Below are 16,254 nucleotides of genomic sequence, written 5' to 3' on the forward strand. Positions count from 1 at the left end.
GCATTATATATACTTATATAGACATAGTAGCGGAATTTAAAAACATAATTGAGTTTTAAGAATAAATAAATCTCGTAAGCTGAAATCAAGGAAAAATAGTGTTGAACGTCATTCACTCTTTACCGACAAAGCAACATTGTTTCGAATACCGATTATCTACGCAAATGCGAAAGATAATCTAAACCAGTATGAATTTTTTTGTAATAAATTGTATTTGACGTTATATTGCAATTGAAATACAATATAGTTTTGAATGCAAAGAACAATGTCTCCGCCTATAGATAAATGTCTGAATTTATAAAAAAATATTGAGTTTGTAGTGAAACTGTTTATATTGTGCAATTTTCATACTGTCATTGTACATAATAGCTTAGTTAAACTGCCAACTATACAACGAGTTAATTTTAAGATTAACATAACATCGACACATTTGCATCTGACCCTAAAACATTATGATTTTAGAAATTTAATTTTGTATTAAATCGTGTCATTCACACAAAATGTATAGTTTTATTTTACCAGCCATTCATAAAAATACATTATGCCTAAATGACAATCAAATAAATTTAAGTTTTTATGTGTACATACATCAATTGGCCATTAAACTAAATAAATAAAAAAGGTTGGATAGATAAAGATTTTTGATACCAACTCTCTAAGTATATCATAATTCATAATATTCATTTCCAAATACTTTCCTATGGTAGCTTTAGAATTGGCTACAATATACTGATATTAACGATTGATATGAGTTCATCTACATATATATTTTACATTAGTTTTATTTTTCTTTTTTTTAATATATGTCTAAAAAGAGGGGGGAAATACAGATATTTTATTATTTTACTACATATTGAAATCAATAGATAACACTACTTTACTGCTTCGGGTAAATTTGTTTCCAGGAATCCTCAAAAAGATAAAATTGATATGTAGGAAGTTATTCAATCAGATATTTTTTAAAGCATCTTAAGTATTATGAAGACTCTCACTGAGATATCGTTTCAATGGGGAAAATAACGAAATAAAGAAAGATAGTAAGTATAACATAGAAAATCATAAACATAACAAATTGTAATTCTACACCTTTATCTGAAAAAGGTTTATCGATTTTATTTTGAGAACTGAAATATTAATTTTCCTTCAAACTTTAGTAATTTATTTTTTAATATTTACGTATGTCAGGTTTATTAAACAGGATGTGTGTAAAAGCGTAGGAGTTTGTAGTGAGTATGGAATTGTATGTAAAAAAAGAGAGTTTATTGATTTTTGACCTTTCTAGTAGTTGTGTATGTTGGATACAACCTTCTCAATAAGATATTGTCTACCGCCGGAAGGAGGAGATACCTCTTTTCAGCTGAAAACGTGACAGGACTATAATAATAATTGTCCTCAGAGTCTTCGTCGGAATTTTGTGTATATTGTTGTGCATAGTTCGGTGCGTCGAAGTACGGTGAGAGAAATTCGTCATTGGAAAGCAAATCTTGCGTTAAGGATTCCTGGTTACGTAAAATTGCGGGGTCATTGTTGATGCGGGCAGTTAATCTGTCTCCTCGGGGAGGGTGCGAGATAAGAGGTATTGGCGTCGGCGATAAGTGGGCGATGTCGGTGGGGAGTTCGATGTAGCTGCGTGTCCCATAAAGGATATCTTGCCTGTAATTGAATAAACCGATTAGATATTAATATATATTAGCAGAACCAGCTGTCTCGCTAGACCTTGCAACCAGCTTGGCGTCCTAACCACATAGTGGTGGATTTTATTATAATTGTGAAAATAATCTAAATATTATTATGATAGGTAATATGTATATTTTGTCCATGTCCACTGCGTCAAATATTGTATTTTAGTAAATATTGTGTCGTTAGTCAGTAATCGTTTTGGCTGAAAGGGTTGGAAAATAATTTTCTTTATGAAATTAATATATTTAAATATAAGAATAATAGTGTGGTTTCTTACCTAATTCCGCCATCCGCGAGAGTGGAATGTTCCCTGAAAATTACCATATTTATTAGATCGTAAAGTAGTCAGTCATTAAAATGTTCTACCAATTACATATAAAAAATAGGCGGAGATGAAAACTCCTTAGTCATGGACACAAATACATTCGTAAATTTATATAGTTTTAATACTGTATATATACTAGCAATAATATAATGAATAATTAATTATACTTTGAAAGTAATGGAGTTATCGAAACGACAAGAAGTAATACGACATCATATCATCATACCAGAGTTAAAACTCTTTAAGTGCAATAGTTTTTTATTACACTTATTAATTTTTACTTCTGATGCGATGAATACCTCATAGGTACTTCATAACACAAATATATCGATTAATTACTATGAGTTCCTACTGATTACTAATTACTTGAGTAGAGAATACTTGCGTATAGTAAAAATGTTTTTTTTATGTATGAACATGAAAATAAATACTAATTAGTGATACAGTTGAGAATATTAAAGACAATAATACCTACGTATAGCATATTATTATGTGCTAAAATTACACAATCGATATTTTTATTTAATGCATTTCTTGAATATTTAGTTTTAATGTTTTCTTTAATCTATGAAAATACAGACTTCTACTAATTATTACGAGTCTTCAAATTTAAATACTATAATAATTATATTAAGGGGGGACATGCTCGTCGAAGGTCAAAATTGAGTTTTTATTGTATATTCAAACCATGATCCTGGACACTCCTTAAACGTTGTAGATGATCTATTTATATAATTTTGAAGCCTTATTATCCTTTATAGTTATTTTAAACAGTTGATGACTGCATGAAGTATTTTTGTTACATAAAATAGTATTCTTTTAAACCTCTCGCTCTAATGTTTTAGAATATAGTCATATTTCGGTACATAACTGTGCAGTGGTGTTAAGATTTTTTACATTTATTAATTTTTAAACGCATTTATAAAACCATTAGCATAATTTATTACGAGATAATTTTTGTAAAATATTCACGATAAAAAATTATATTGATAATCTCTGTGATCCCAAATTTGACAAGAATTAGGCATTTTATTATTCAAAAAATCGGCAAGATTAACACATTTCAAGATGATTCTAAAGATATTTATTATAAGCTATGTCTTTGACCATTCAAGTGTGATAAACATCTTATGAATAATGATTGCTTTATAATAATTATTGACCTAAGAATAAGGTAGTGTTTTTTTGAAATACGCCATTTCTTTTGTCATTCCCTAGTGGTTAAGCTACAACATACGGCCGTAGCCATAAATTGACAAACTATAATTGAAGTAGGGAGTAAAATGATATTGACGCGCGTGTTTGAACATGTACCGTTTAAAAAAAAATAAAAAAAAATTCGGTTAAGTACATGTTCAAACACGCGCGTTAACATAATTTTACTCCTTACTTTAATTATAGTTTGTCGTTTTATGGCTACGGCCGTATGTTGTAGCTTAACTACTAGGGAATGACAAAAGAAATGGCGTATTTCAAAAAAACACTACCTTATTCTTAGGTCAATAATTCTTATAAAGCAATCATTATTCATAAGATTTTTATCACACTTGAATGGTCAAAGACATAGCTTATAATAAATATCTTTAGAATCATCTTCAAATGTGTTAATCTTGCCGATTTTTTTAATAATAAAATGCCTAATTCTTGTCAAATTTGGGATCACAGAGATTATCAAAATAATTTTTTATCGTGAATATTTTACAAAAATTATCTCGTAATAAATTATACTAATGGTTTTATAAATGCGTTTAAAAATTATTAAATGTAAAAAATCTTAACACCACTGCACAGTTTTGTACCGAAATATGACTATATTCTAAAACATTAGAGCGAGAGGTTTAAAAGAATACTATTTTATGTAACAAAAATACTTCATGCAGTCATCAAATGTTTAAAATAACAATAAAGGATAATAAGGCTTCAAAATTATATAAATAGATTATCTACAACGTTTAAGGAGTGTCCAGGATCATGGTTTGAAAATACAATAAAAACTCAATTTTGACCTTCGACGAGCATGTCCCCCCTTAATTTCAAGATATTTTTTTTACTTTTGTGCCCAGATTACATTATCAATATATTTATTGTTCATCTAAAATTGATGGGTAATGCAATGATCTCATACAAATGTTCTATTATATTATATTATAATATTTATGAAGATAATCAATTATTTAAACTTATAAACGGTTATGGCTCAACAAATCACTTTTTCATAAGATGTTGATTGGTATATTTAAGCATAAAAAACCAATACTATTTTACTTTTCGCTTTTCAATATTAATACCGCCCAAATTCAGATTATTTTAAATGAATATTGAATAATTTACATCCCATGAAGACATTTTATAATGAATTTTGGAAAATACATCATTATATTTCGTTCAAAATACAATACTACATAAAATACTATAGACACTATCTACAATACTATAATGAATAATACAGGCTGTAATAAAATTATATTATTTTTGATTAATTGACAATAATTGAAACAGTCTACAAACAAATGATTTTCTAAATAAATTTGTATATTCTAATGAATGATAACTAAGTTTAATGATAACAATTTATTAATAAAAAAACATTTAGTCATGCCCAACAATTAAATGGAATAATCTACCTACTTGAAGATAACATCAATTAAATCAAACAGAAGAAAATGTTACAATGTTCTAATAGCATTACAAAATAGATTTATTGTTTCGAAGTTCAAATTTAATTTAATAGTTAAATATTCGACAAAATTATTTAAAATATGTGTATTTAAAAAAAGCTTAGTCGAAAAATCGTTAATAATCAACCTGTTTTTATATTTTAACTGGAAACTTTTTGATACATGAAATAATAATACGAGGGTGGGTCAATAATTCCTTAGAAAAAAGCATTAAAACAGTTTTTATTTTTGTATTTTTTTTTTATTTCTCAACATAATCTCCTTAGAGCTCAATACACTTGGTTAGACGTTTCTCAATATTTTTTAAACCGTCAGAAAAATAAGTTTTCGGAAGGTCTTCAAAATAAGCATTTGTCCAATCGATGACTTCTTCATTTGAAAAAAAACGTTGTCCACTTAGCCATTTTTTTAAGTTTGGGAAAAGGAAAAAGTCACTGGGGGCTAAATCTGGCGATTACGGTGAGTGGTCGACCAATTCGAACTTCAATTCTTCAATTTTAGCCATTGATCGTAAACATGTGTGAACACGGGCATTGTCCTGATGAAAGAGGATTTTTTTCCTGTTTAAATGAGGCCGTTTTTCTTCAATTTTGTTTTTTAGCTGGTCCAATAAAGATGCATAATAATCCCCTGTTATTTTTTTTCCTTTTTCCAAATAGTCAACGAAAATAATTTCACGTGCATCCCAAAATACAGTAGCCATAACCTTACCAGCTGATTTTACGGTTTTCGCCTTCTTTGGACATGGTTTGCCTTCGCAATCCACTGCTTTGACTGTTCTTTCGTCTCGGGAGTATAGTGGTGTATCCATGTTTCATCTACAGTCACAAAGCGACGAAAAAATTCATCCGGATTGCGTTGCATGAGCGACAACAGGGCTTTAGAGGCCACCACCCTATTGCGTTTATTGTCGACTGTGAGCAAACGCGGCACCCATCTTGCAGAAATATTTTTCATGCCCAATTTGTCATGTAAAATAGAAATGACGCTACCTTTTGAGATCCCTGTAACCTCAATTATCTCACTCAACTTTAATCTTCGGTCACTTAATACCATATCGTGGATTTTATTGATCATTTCTGGTGTAGTCACCTCTACAGGACGTCCTGAGCGTGGTTCATCCTTTGTTGATGTACGACCACGTTTAAATTCATTTAACCAGTTATAAATAGTTGCAAGTGAAGGAGCAGATATGCCGTGAACTAAATCCAACTCATTTTTTATTTCCTTTGCTGTTAACCCTTTTATATTAAAATGTTTAATAACAGCTCTAAACTCAATTTTCTCCATTTTCCATTTTTCCATTTTCCACAAGCAATTTTTTTTTTTAAATGTACGAGAAACACACAACAACCCGACCAATCTGATTGAAACTTCGCAGCATACTGAATCGGTAGTGCCGCTGCATGAAAACAAACCGCTTACAGTACTAGTCGAGCCACCTGTCGGCTTTTCTAAGGACTTATTGACCCACCCTCGTATAATTGACAATACATGTAAAATGTATTGTTTAGAAATATCCCAAAACACTATTTTAATGTAATTGGGGGTGCCTATCCTCAATTACATAGTACTAGTTGCAAATGCAGATATCTCTATAAATCCGTATTCAACAATATTCGTAAAAAAACCCGCATTTTGTAGATGTTCATATATTCATACGACTCCACTGGTCAAATATTAAAAAAAAAAAATGTTAAGGGATGTTAAACTTAAAAAGTAAAAATATTTAACTATTTAGTTTAATATGAATCGGAATCCGTCTGACGCTGACGCATTGTGACATGTAGTCGATTTCCATAGAAACTATAATGTAACAGTACGACAACTGTAACTAGTCCGCTGGTAATATAGTAAGGTTAAAGTTAGATAACTACAGTTTTATGATAAAATAGAAAATTTGTTTTACTAATTTTCACGATACCCACATATTATTACAAAGTCTTTTAACGTTTCCGAAAAGAATTTTATACAGTAGGTAGGTATCATTTTGGTGGTATATATTGATACAACCTAAAAGGATTAGGGCCACATGCCAAAGGTTGGCCCTGCTGTTTTCAAATGAAGTTCACAATAAAATTACTGATGGAACGGACGAATCATGAATGGATAATGCATACGTGACTGATCATTACCTAATAAAAAATACAGCTCTCCTCTTACGTCTGAATTTTAAAAAGTCACCGTTGAATGGGTAGGTATCTATATTGTATTTTGTATTAATTTAACCCGATTGTTATATTGTATCTCATAAAAATATTAACGAACAAATTACATTATATTATTATCGACTATCAATGGTAGTAAATACATCATTAGAAATTATTTACTTGTTTTAAATGTTTATGAATTTTGTAAGATATGTGGCTAAAATTTCATTTGATTCTAGTCATCGTTTTTCTGAATTAATTTAATATTTTGAATATCCGTAGTCAATAATGATATTTGGGACTTACTTGAGACATTATATTCAAACTATGTTTTCAAAGTGCGATGCAGAGCCATACGTAGAAGCATAAGTCCCTAAGGTAGGCATCTATTTTTAGGAGGCCAACATCCGCAACCTAGATTGCATTGCCTACAGTACCTATACGTAATGCACTACGTAAATCAACGGGGGGAAAGGCAGTGGCCCAGAACAAACCAGTCTAACTAAATCGAGCTAAATTAACAACTCTGGATAGAGCTTATTGCCAAGTACGACTTAATTAATCCACATGGTTCTGCATTGCACTCTTCATGTGAAAATTTTGCGATGACCCTCTAAAAAGGAGATACTTAGACAGTTTTCACTTAAGGATCAGAATAAAGATCTTATTCGGGTTTTCTGAGCTGCTAATTGTATGTTTCCTTCACAATGACATTTGACAGCTTTTTGTCGATTGACAATATGGAAGTAAAGTAGTATTAGATTTCAACTCCGTACGTAATATATGCGTTTGTCATTTCCTGAAGAAAACAGACACCAAAGCATATGATGAATATATGATTGCGATGTTAACCATTGAATTGAATTTTCGAACAATATTTCGCTTGTTCCATAATAAAATTATTGTGGCTACGTTGAAATCTAAAAAATATGTACATCATACTTCCTAATAGTTAGGTTAGGTTAGATTAGGTACGGTTAGCTTAGGTAAGGTTAGGTTAGGCTAGGTTGGAAGAGGTTCTAGGACCTAACGTCATCAGCAGACTAGCAAAAGTTGCCGAGCGATACAGCTACATATTAAGTTGCGTACACCGATGCACTACACATGTATTATAGGAAACCGGCGGGTTACGGAACCTCTCCAGCCGTTCGGGCGACAAAACGGGCGGTAAAACAGAGCGGCCCGATCTACCGAAGCGACTTCGTGCGTAACGGAACGACGGCAACCAGCCGAGGCGGGCCAACGAGCCAATATGGCGCTTGACGGGGTTAAACCTCACCTGCCCACCTCCGTCCGACCGGAACCACCCGCCCTTGGCGACGGACCCTGCGAATGACGTCACCGATCACCACCAGACTCTCATTATACACAACACACTCCCCCACATCAATAAGCATCGTTGAGCAATTTCAAAAAATCCACCAAAGCATAAAATTGGTTTTAAAAAACGAATAATTTTATCATGACAACAATCTATATTAGTTATGAATGGCACACATATTCTGTTGATTTGATTATCTTCCAAATTCAGCATGACTGTTTTCACATTTTTTACATTTCCCGTTAAATTAAAAAAAATTGAAAACTGATGGTACCTGAAGGTATTAAATTTCTTTATTAATAAAACAGACCATGAAGCCCTAGTACTGTAGTGAAACATATCCCAGAAATTACCAATGCTTGAGATAATCACATAAATTACTATGATCTCACCCGGAATTCCTGTTATGAGAAGCCAGTGCTTTACACATTGTATTACAGAACCAAAATTCAACAAAATCATTTCACTTGGAATTAAAATGTCATATTTTTTATTAATTATTTTATTCCAAATTCGAATTGACATAATTTTTGTACTTTTCCATTTAGTATGAATCGATTTAGCGACGCTAATTATTTATTATATATGTAAACAGTATATAATTCACTATTGTAAATTTCCTACACTTACGACTCTCCAATGCCCGGGCAATACTGTACTTCTGGATATTGTAACAGATATTTTTTTTAACTTAACTTAGTATATAAAATAAACAGGGGTCATGAATGCGTGACATAAGAGTATTTTAAAAATTACGAGTAGTACTACGTGGCATGGAAAGGTGCATGTTGGGCTTAACACGAAAAGACTACAAAATAAACCAATGAGGCAGATAAGTGTACGCGATTTGATGCAGGTCCCCAAGTAGGTGAAATTTAATGTACATGGCAGTAAAAAACCATGGATAGAGAAAAGTATAAAGAGCTAAGGGAGACCTTCAGCGAACAGTGGATCGACCCTGGCTGATAATGATGATAAACAGTAAGTAATCAGCGTCAGTTACATATGTATCACATTATGTAAATAGATATCGATACCTTCGTTACATAGGGAAACAACTCAAAATACCTTGTTCTAAGATAATTATTGTGCTTGAAAATTTTGCACAAATTTTCATTTCAATGTTTTTTTGCCTTGTATTTTTAAGTAGGTAAATGTGTTTATTTTTTATTTAGTTTAATTAAATGAACTTAGTAATGCACGGCGTGTATTTTTGAAGTAAGTATTAATAGACAATTTTGAAAAGTTTTTAAATTTCAAGTGTCAGAATTTTTAATCGTTGGTAAGTATTTATTTCGAAGTGTCAGAATAAGGACGCCAGTTTTAATGTGGAGGGTAAATAATGTTTAAGCAAGTAATAATATTAAAATATCGGTTGTAAAACTAAATAATCATTATTTAAATTACGCGTGTCAGTAGATAAAACATATATTCATTATAATTATGATAATTTGACAAGTAAACAATTTTATATGGGACGCATAGCAATTTAGGGTTACCATCCTCGCACGTAAAGGATGTTTGTCTATGCTCGCACGCCAAATTCATGAATATTCGGAACAAATAACCATTATTTTGATTAATAAAAGAACACCAACTATAGAGCTATAATTATATGAGCGCATCACACATAGAGGACAGAAGATAACCTCAATTCTGATAACTTTAAACCCAAAATATAATAATTTAGTGATGTTTGACGGTTTATAAATATTATGAAAATTAAAAATATACCTATTAAACTATTATTAGGTATCTAATTGAAATAACCTGTTTTATAAACTAATTCTATTATGAATAATTTGTCTTCAGTTGAAATTACGTGCAAAATAACTAAGTAGGTAGGTAGTAGCTTAAAATTAATTGATAGTTAATGGACTATTTCAACTTATATCAATATACTTACTTAAATATTTTTCAAGAAAGTGATAATGAAAAAAATACCTCACTTTAAGGTTAAATTTGATTAAAATGTTATACGGTGAAATATTATTCATTCAACCAAATTTTTCATACCTTTTGAATAAGATTAAAATAGGTAAGTACCTAATATGATTGATCAAACTAAATCGATAATCGAATGAGTTAATGTGATATTAGTATTAATTCAAAAAAAATAACCACTTTCTGGTTTGTATGTCAATTATACAATAATTTTATTACTATAAATCTTTTAGATAACGAACCTATATAATGTCGATACAATGGAGACATACCTATTACCTATATCAAAATTATGGAAATCGATAAATTATACTAAATAATTTTATTTACAAAATACAAGGAATGTTCATTGATCGACAATGGCTAGGCATTTTTGCTGTGGGGAAATATTGATATATTTTTATAAAATTTACAATAACCTGGTCACACCGTTCACCGTTGACATGTTTACAAGACAAGTCCCTTCAAGTTGCCGTGTACTTTTTTTGTAAACAACTGAAGTCTGCCGTATTCTTTACTCTTATGTCAAAAACAAGCCTATAATAAACACATCTGGTGTACCTATCTACCTGTTTTCTAATTTTTTTTAAATGTTGAAAAATATATTATAATACACACTTACTAGGCATACAACATAATTCTATAATGAAGCATATATTTTCAATAGTCTTTAACCCAGTGTAGATACCTACTGAAAACAGTTTCTAATAAACATTAATAATTGATTACAAACTAATTTTGTTGTACCCAGAACATAGAACCAACAGTTACAGCTGATGGCTAGAACAATTTTTTTAAGAAACCTGCTCAGAAGATCCATATTGAAATGCGGAGCCATTTCTTTAGATACATTCATTATAATATACTTAAAGAAAAAATACTATTTTAGATTTTTAGTGCTGAGAAGTCAATTGACATCTGTCAAGGTACTACATAATCGTAGACGATTATGGTTTTAGTCTATGATACAACACCAACTCGAATATTAGTCTATGGTATAACCCTGGTTGGAATGACAGAGAAGAATACTATCTTATTAAATTAAAAAAACGGCCAATTAAATTATTTCTGCCCAAATTTTAATCTATTCTGACACACAAATATTTTTACTTAACATTAAACATTTTAATAATTCCCTGTGCTTATTTAAATACTTTCTCATATATTATTTGAATACTTACCATTGAGCATTTTTTACTTCCTACTGATTTTAAATTATTCCCAAAAATTAATAAAATACTTTTATTAAGATACTTCCTATTTTTGAATATTTATACTTACCGAATAATTAGAAGCCGTAAGGCGCACTGAAATTTTGCACTTTAAACAAAATAATCAACCCAGACATTCCCATTTATGTTGAATTAATGATTAATCCCAGAAAGGGTTATTTGATTTTATGACTCGTTTTATTGAATTATAAAGAAAATATATTTCTGCATCGAATGGCATTATTAACTCAAAACCTTGAATTTTTGAGTAGTTTCCCTATAGTTATTCCTTACTATGGTATCGATATACTGAAAATGTCGAAAGGTGAAATCTGGATTGTTATCGTTTCATATGGAATAGTACATTTTTGTAATGATATTTTATAGCTAATGACAGTATTTTTTTGAGCTTTGGTTCATTTAGGGAATTTTCCATACTAAACAATGTAAAATCAGTGTATACTATTTATATAAGTAATTATACACATAGATATTGTATAGACAAAAGAGTAATAATTAAAACACATAAGTTTTTCAATAAGAAAAAGTAATTTCAATTTTTAAATTAGTAGAACATGTTTACAGTATAATTTGACAACTTAATGTCAGAACACTTTTCAGCGTTATTCTACGTGATATGGAATCACAATTTTATTTTTAGTGTGTTTTAACAACCCGTAACAATCAAAATTGAATTGCAAAAATATAATATGCTACATATATTATACCCATTAACAAGTGCATGGATTTACTGCTGATAGTGCGTATTATCGCAGCCATAACAAGAAAATGCGTGTAAACACGTATTAATTTCTGGGTTCCCTTGTTGCAAGATTGCAAAAAAGTTCAGCAGCTTCTAAATTTTCACACGACGGTTGAAACTTGTGCGATATGTGATTGTAGTGAACCTGCCGGGAAAAAAACGAACTACACTAAGTAGAGCATTTTGATTGTTACCAATTTTCACAACCAGTCAAATATCACCATAAAATGACAAGAACGCGTCTCGCACAGTTATTATCGCGATAGTTAAATTTACACACTATTGGTGGCAGTAAATCCTTGCACGTGTACAGGCTGTATTATCTCAGTATTTTTTTTTATTAGTACCCAATAAATCTGAATGTAAAGCAATACGCGCTGAATCAAATTGAGATATAATAATATATAGTATTAGCTGAAGTTTAATACCGCTCTGAAACTAATGTGAAAATTCTTATTATTGATTCAGAATGAAAAAAAGTTAATAAAAATACTAGTAGGTATAATTTTAATAAAATTGTCGATCCCTTTTCAGCTTTGGTTGAAAATAGTAATGTAAATTAAGTAAGTAATATAAATAGGTAGTAATAATAAGTGTTTTTTAGTACATATATATTATAATCAATCTTTTGGTCTTCAATTTATGATATTATTTAAATGACAAATTTACAATTTCGATTATAGTACTTATACAGTAATAGTGTTACTATTAGTAGCTTGTGAGCACGTTTGTTCAATCTTATTATATTATTGAAAAAAGTAACAATATTAATTTAAGGTCAGTTTCATAAAATTTTAAATTGTAATTTATTTTGTTGGTTTACTTACAGAGAAAAATTAAAAATGTAAACTCTGTTAATGAAAAATAACAATTTTCTCTGATAATAAAGTTAGGTATCCCAAATATAATATATTATTATAATGTTTTATTGTAAAGTATATTGAAAAATTGCTTACCCAGGAATCTTTTTTCATTATTAGGATGACGCTCGGCCAAGGCTTGCACGAGGTCTTCATAATCGAATCCATTAGCGTTCTGCATCACAGGAACTGGATATTCTTCAGAGTTCACCGCAAAGTAATCATCAGCCTGTCGTTTGGAGCGACCTCTGCTTTCATGCATGTGATCAGCACTTTTGGGCGTTTCATGATTGTCAACCTTATCACTTCCTTCGCTTACTGGCACGGATCTCTTTTTATTTCTGTTTGAATAATAACCAGAAGTGGCTTGTGCCTTCAGGGATGCCAGATTGCGTTTATCTTCAGACTGGTGTTCCTCTCCTAATTCAGGAGTTGGATGCGCATCAACAGCAGAGTTTCTGTTGACTGAATGCAAGTATGAATCTTGTCTGAGTAAAGCAGCAACGTTTCGCTTTTCATCTTCTTGGTGATCCCACGTAGTACTGTGATTGGGTAAAGACCAGTCTCTTGCGATCGCTCCAATATTACGTTTGTATTGTTCGTATCTGTTATAAAATGGTGTATTTTGACTACGAGCGAGTGACGCTATGTTACGTTTCCCTCCATAAAAAGCACTGTTTTTCATCAATGACTGTACATTTCGTTTATCTGAATCAAATGAGTTATCATAGTAATTATTTCGATTGTATCTATATAGCTCTCCATTTCTTGCCAATGAGCCAACGTTTCTCTTTCCTGTCGGAAAATTATATTGCTTCGCTAGTGAGCCTATGTATCGTTTTTGATAAAGATCGCCTAGAAAGTTGTCAATTTCACGTTTCATATAGCCATTCCTTGCCAAAGCACCAACGTTTTTCTTGTCCCCACTTTCATAGTAATCATAACGTTTACCTGGCATATACCCACTTCGGACCAAAGACTCCAATCCTCTCTTGAAGTAACGATTAATTGCACCAGATTTTGCAAGTGATGCTACGCTACGCTTTTCTTCCTCGCTGATCTCTTCTTCTTCAGGTGCCTGTAGGGTTGGAAGTTGACCGTTCTTTGCTAGATTTGCAATACTTCTTTTGCCAAATCGATAATATCCGGATCTAGCAAGGGACTCTATTTTTCGTTTGTTTTCATATGGAAACTGTCCTGATTTAGCTAATGATGCTATGGAGCGTTTATCTTCCGGTATGGATTCATCATAAAGGAGCTTTCCGTCTGATAATAGGTCATAGTCAGGTAAATCAATATTGTCATTGATAGCTTGAGAATTTAAAATTCTCAACAATTCTTGACGCAAAGCCCTTACCTAAAGAAACAACACAGTTAGGTATTAATAAATATTGACCTAAATGAATGACCATATTGTGATAATATATATTCTTTTTTTCACTGCAACATGCCATGAGGCCCAATGACAGTAGTATATTGAAACAGTAGTGAAATCACTAATATTAGTGAAATTTTATAATATTACGAGAATTCTTAAGCTACGATATTTTTATACTGGCAATAATATGATGTAATCGCAATACAATGACAGAATAATATCAACGGGGTGCACTATAGTCTGGTCGGGATACGAAACTGAAGCTTCGATGGTAGTGGTAGTATTTGCTCATTCTTCGAATGCGATATAGTAAACTGTTTGTAGAAAATTCTGATGATAGCATATTTAAATAAATTGTAATGCTTTGAACGAAATATGCGATCAAAAATCTTCATTTATTGCGAACAGATTATTAACGTATTACATTTGAAGATAATCAATAACTAACACTACCATCGTTATTCGCAATTCAGTGCCACGGCCTGAATTAAAACGTTTAACTGTTAAATATATAAATTATAATATTGACTTGGAAAGAATAAATTCAGAAATATTTTCCAGTACCTACCAACAAATTGGTACTTTTTAAAATTTACACTACTATGCTATAGTGATCTGGACCGCTTCACGGAGAGGTTTCATAATAAATTTTTATTTTACGAGAATTAGTTGGAAGCCACTTGCCCAATTTATTGTGTTCATGCTCTAGGTCACACATCCAAAAAGAACAACATGTAAATTAGCCAGACCCGGGATTCAAACCCGAGACTCACGATTTGCTCATAATAATATATCGATAAAAATATTATTAATTGAACTAACAACAAACGTATATGTAGTAAATCTACGTTATAATGGTTTTAAAACTTAAAAAAAATGATAATTCCACATTATTTTGTCGAGAATGTTTTGAATGGTTTTTTTTTTGTGTAGATAAACATAAAAGTTCTTAAACAAATTGAATATATTATAAGCTATGGTATATATACCTGAATACTGCCTAATTCTTTAGGAGTCAGCAAACTTTGTAAAACATTGTCGAGCTGACAGTTGTTGGAGAGTGTAGCCGCATCCGATCCATCACTAAAATCCTCAGGCCGTACCTATAAATTTTGCTAAAATTAATAACACTTCACAGTTAAGACAATAACGTTGAAACCCATTTAAAGCCCGAATAATAATAGTGCGAAACAATCATTTGTTTATTTTATATTTAGATTATAGATTACGACAGCATCTACTGTTATAAAAATCTTCAATATAATTTCTTATTGTAAAGATATTATAATACTTAACTATGTTTAAAAAAATATATATGTGAACTATTAGTAGAATTATTATCAATTTGCAATAGTAAAACAGCATCAAAACGACTAATTATCAATGGTCATTCCTTCGTCGGACTTTCCATTTGTTTGGTGATATAATCCATAGGGAGAATGACAATCTGGAAAAACTCGTGCGATTTGGTCAAGCCGGAAGTATATAGTCGAGCTAAATTAAGAATGACATGAGTTTTTCACTGGCATATGCCCTGAATGCTGAGAAGGGTGGAATCAAATCGTGAAAAATTCTGTCAGATGACCAAATATCCGACTTATGATCCTCAATCATAAGGTCGCCACAAAGAAGAAGAATTTGAATTTATGCATTTTATTACATAAGTATATACATTTTTGTGACATTGCTAAAAAGCAGTGAATAAGTATCGTGCTAATATTTCGATTGGTCATTTATTTCATTATTTTTAACTTCCTCCCAGTCTCTTTTATTCAATTATGTAGGTAGATGTAATTCATTCAATTTAAATAAAGCTCTTGGTATTTTTAGCGAGACGTTTTTAATTACCTTAATCTGGAAAAGGCGTCCGGAAAATTTTCATCATATTATTTAAAATGCGCTAATTCACTACTTACTTTCCGATGTTTTCATTTCAGATCGTGT

The 16,254-nt window shown here is 31.0% G+C and overlaps 1 protein-coding gene across 9 annotated transcripts in view; it reads right to left on the minus strand.

Annotated features, from left to right (window-relative positions):
- Positions 1 to 798: 798 nt before the first annotated feature.
- The window catches only part of Nplp1 (Neuropeptide-like precursor 1), a 30,888-nt gene continuing 15,432 nt past the window's right edge, over positions 799 to 16,254 (minus strand). For 3 of the 9 annotated variants that reach the window (XM_085952637.1, XM_085952636.1, XM_085952639.1), the window contains exons 3-7: positions 15,300 to 15,413; positions 13,029 to 14,289; positions 8,113 to 8,159; positions 1,958 to 1,990; positions 799 to 1,653 (exon numbers count right to left, since the gene is read on the minus strand). In XM_085952637.1, the coding sequence (XP_085808763.1) occupies positions 1,958 to 1,990; positions 8,113 to 8,159; positions 13,029 to 14,289; positions 15,300 to 15,413 (1,455 nt within the window). In that variant the 3' untranslated portion in view covers positions 799 to 1,653. Of the gene's footprint in view, positions 1,654 to 1,957; positions 1,991 to 7,969; positions 8,160 to 13,028; positions 14,290 to 15,299; positions 15,414 to 16,254 lie in introns of all 9 variants that reach the window. The other 6 variants (XM_085952633.1, XM_085952631.1, XM_085952632.1 and 3 more) reach the window with 2 other exon arrangements.

Source organism: Rhyacophila brunnea, unplaced genomic scaffold (genome assembly GCF_057557595.1).
Source record: "Rhyacophila brunnea isolate RB1 unplaced genomic scaffold, BYU_Rbru_1.0 scaffold_3, whole genome shotgun sequence".
NCBI lineage: Eukaryota > Metazoa > Arthropoda > Insecta > Trichoptera > Rhyacophilidae > Rhyacophila > Rhyacophila brunnea.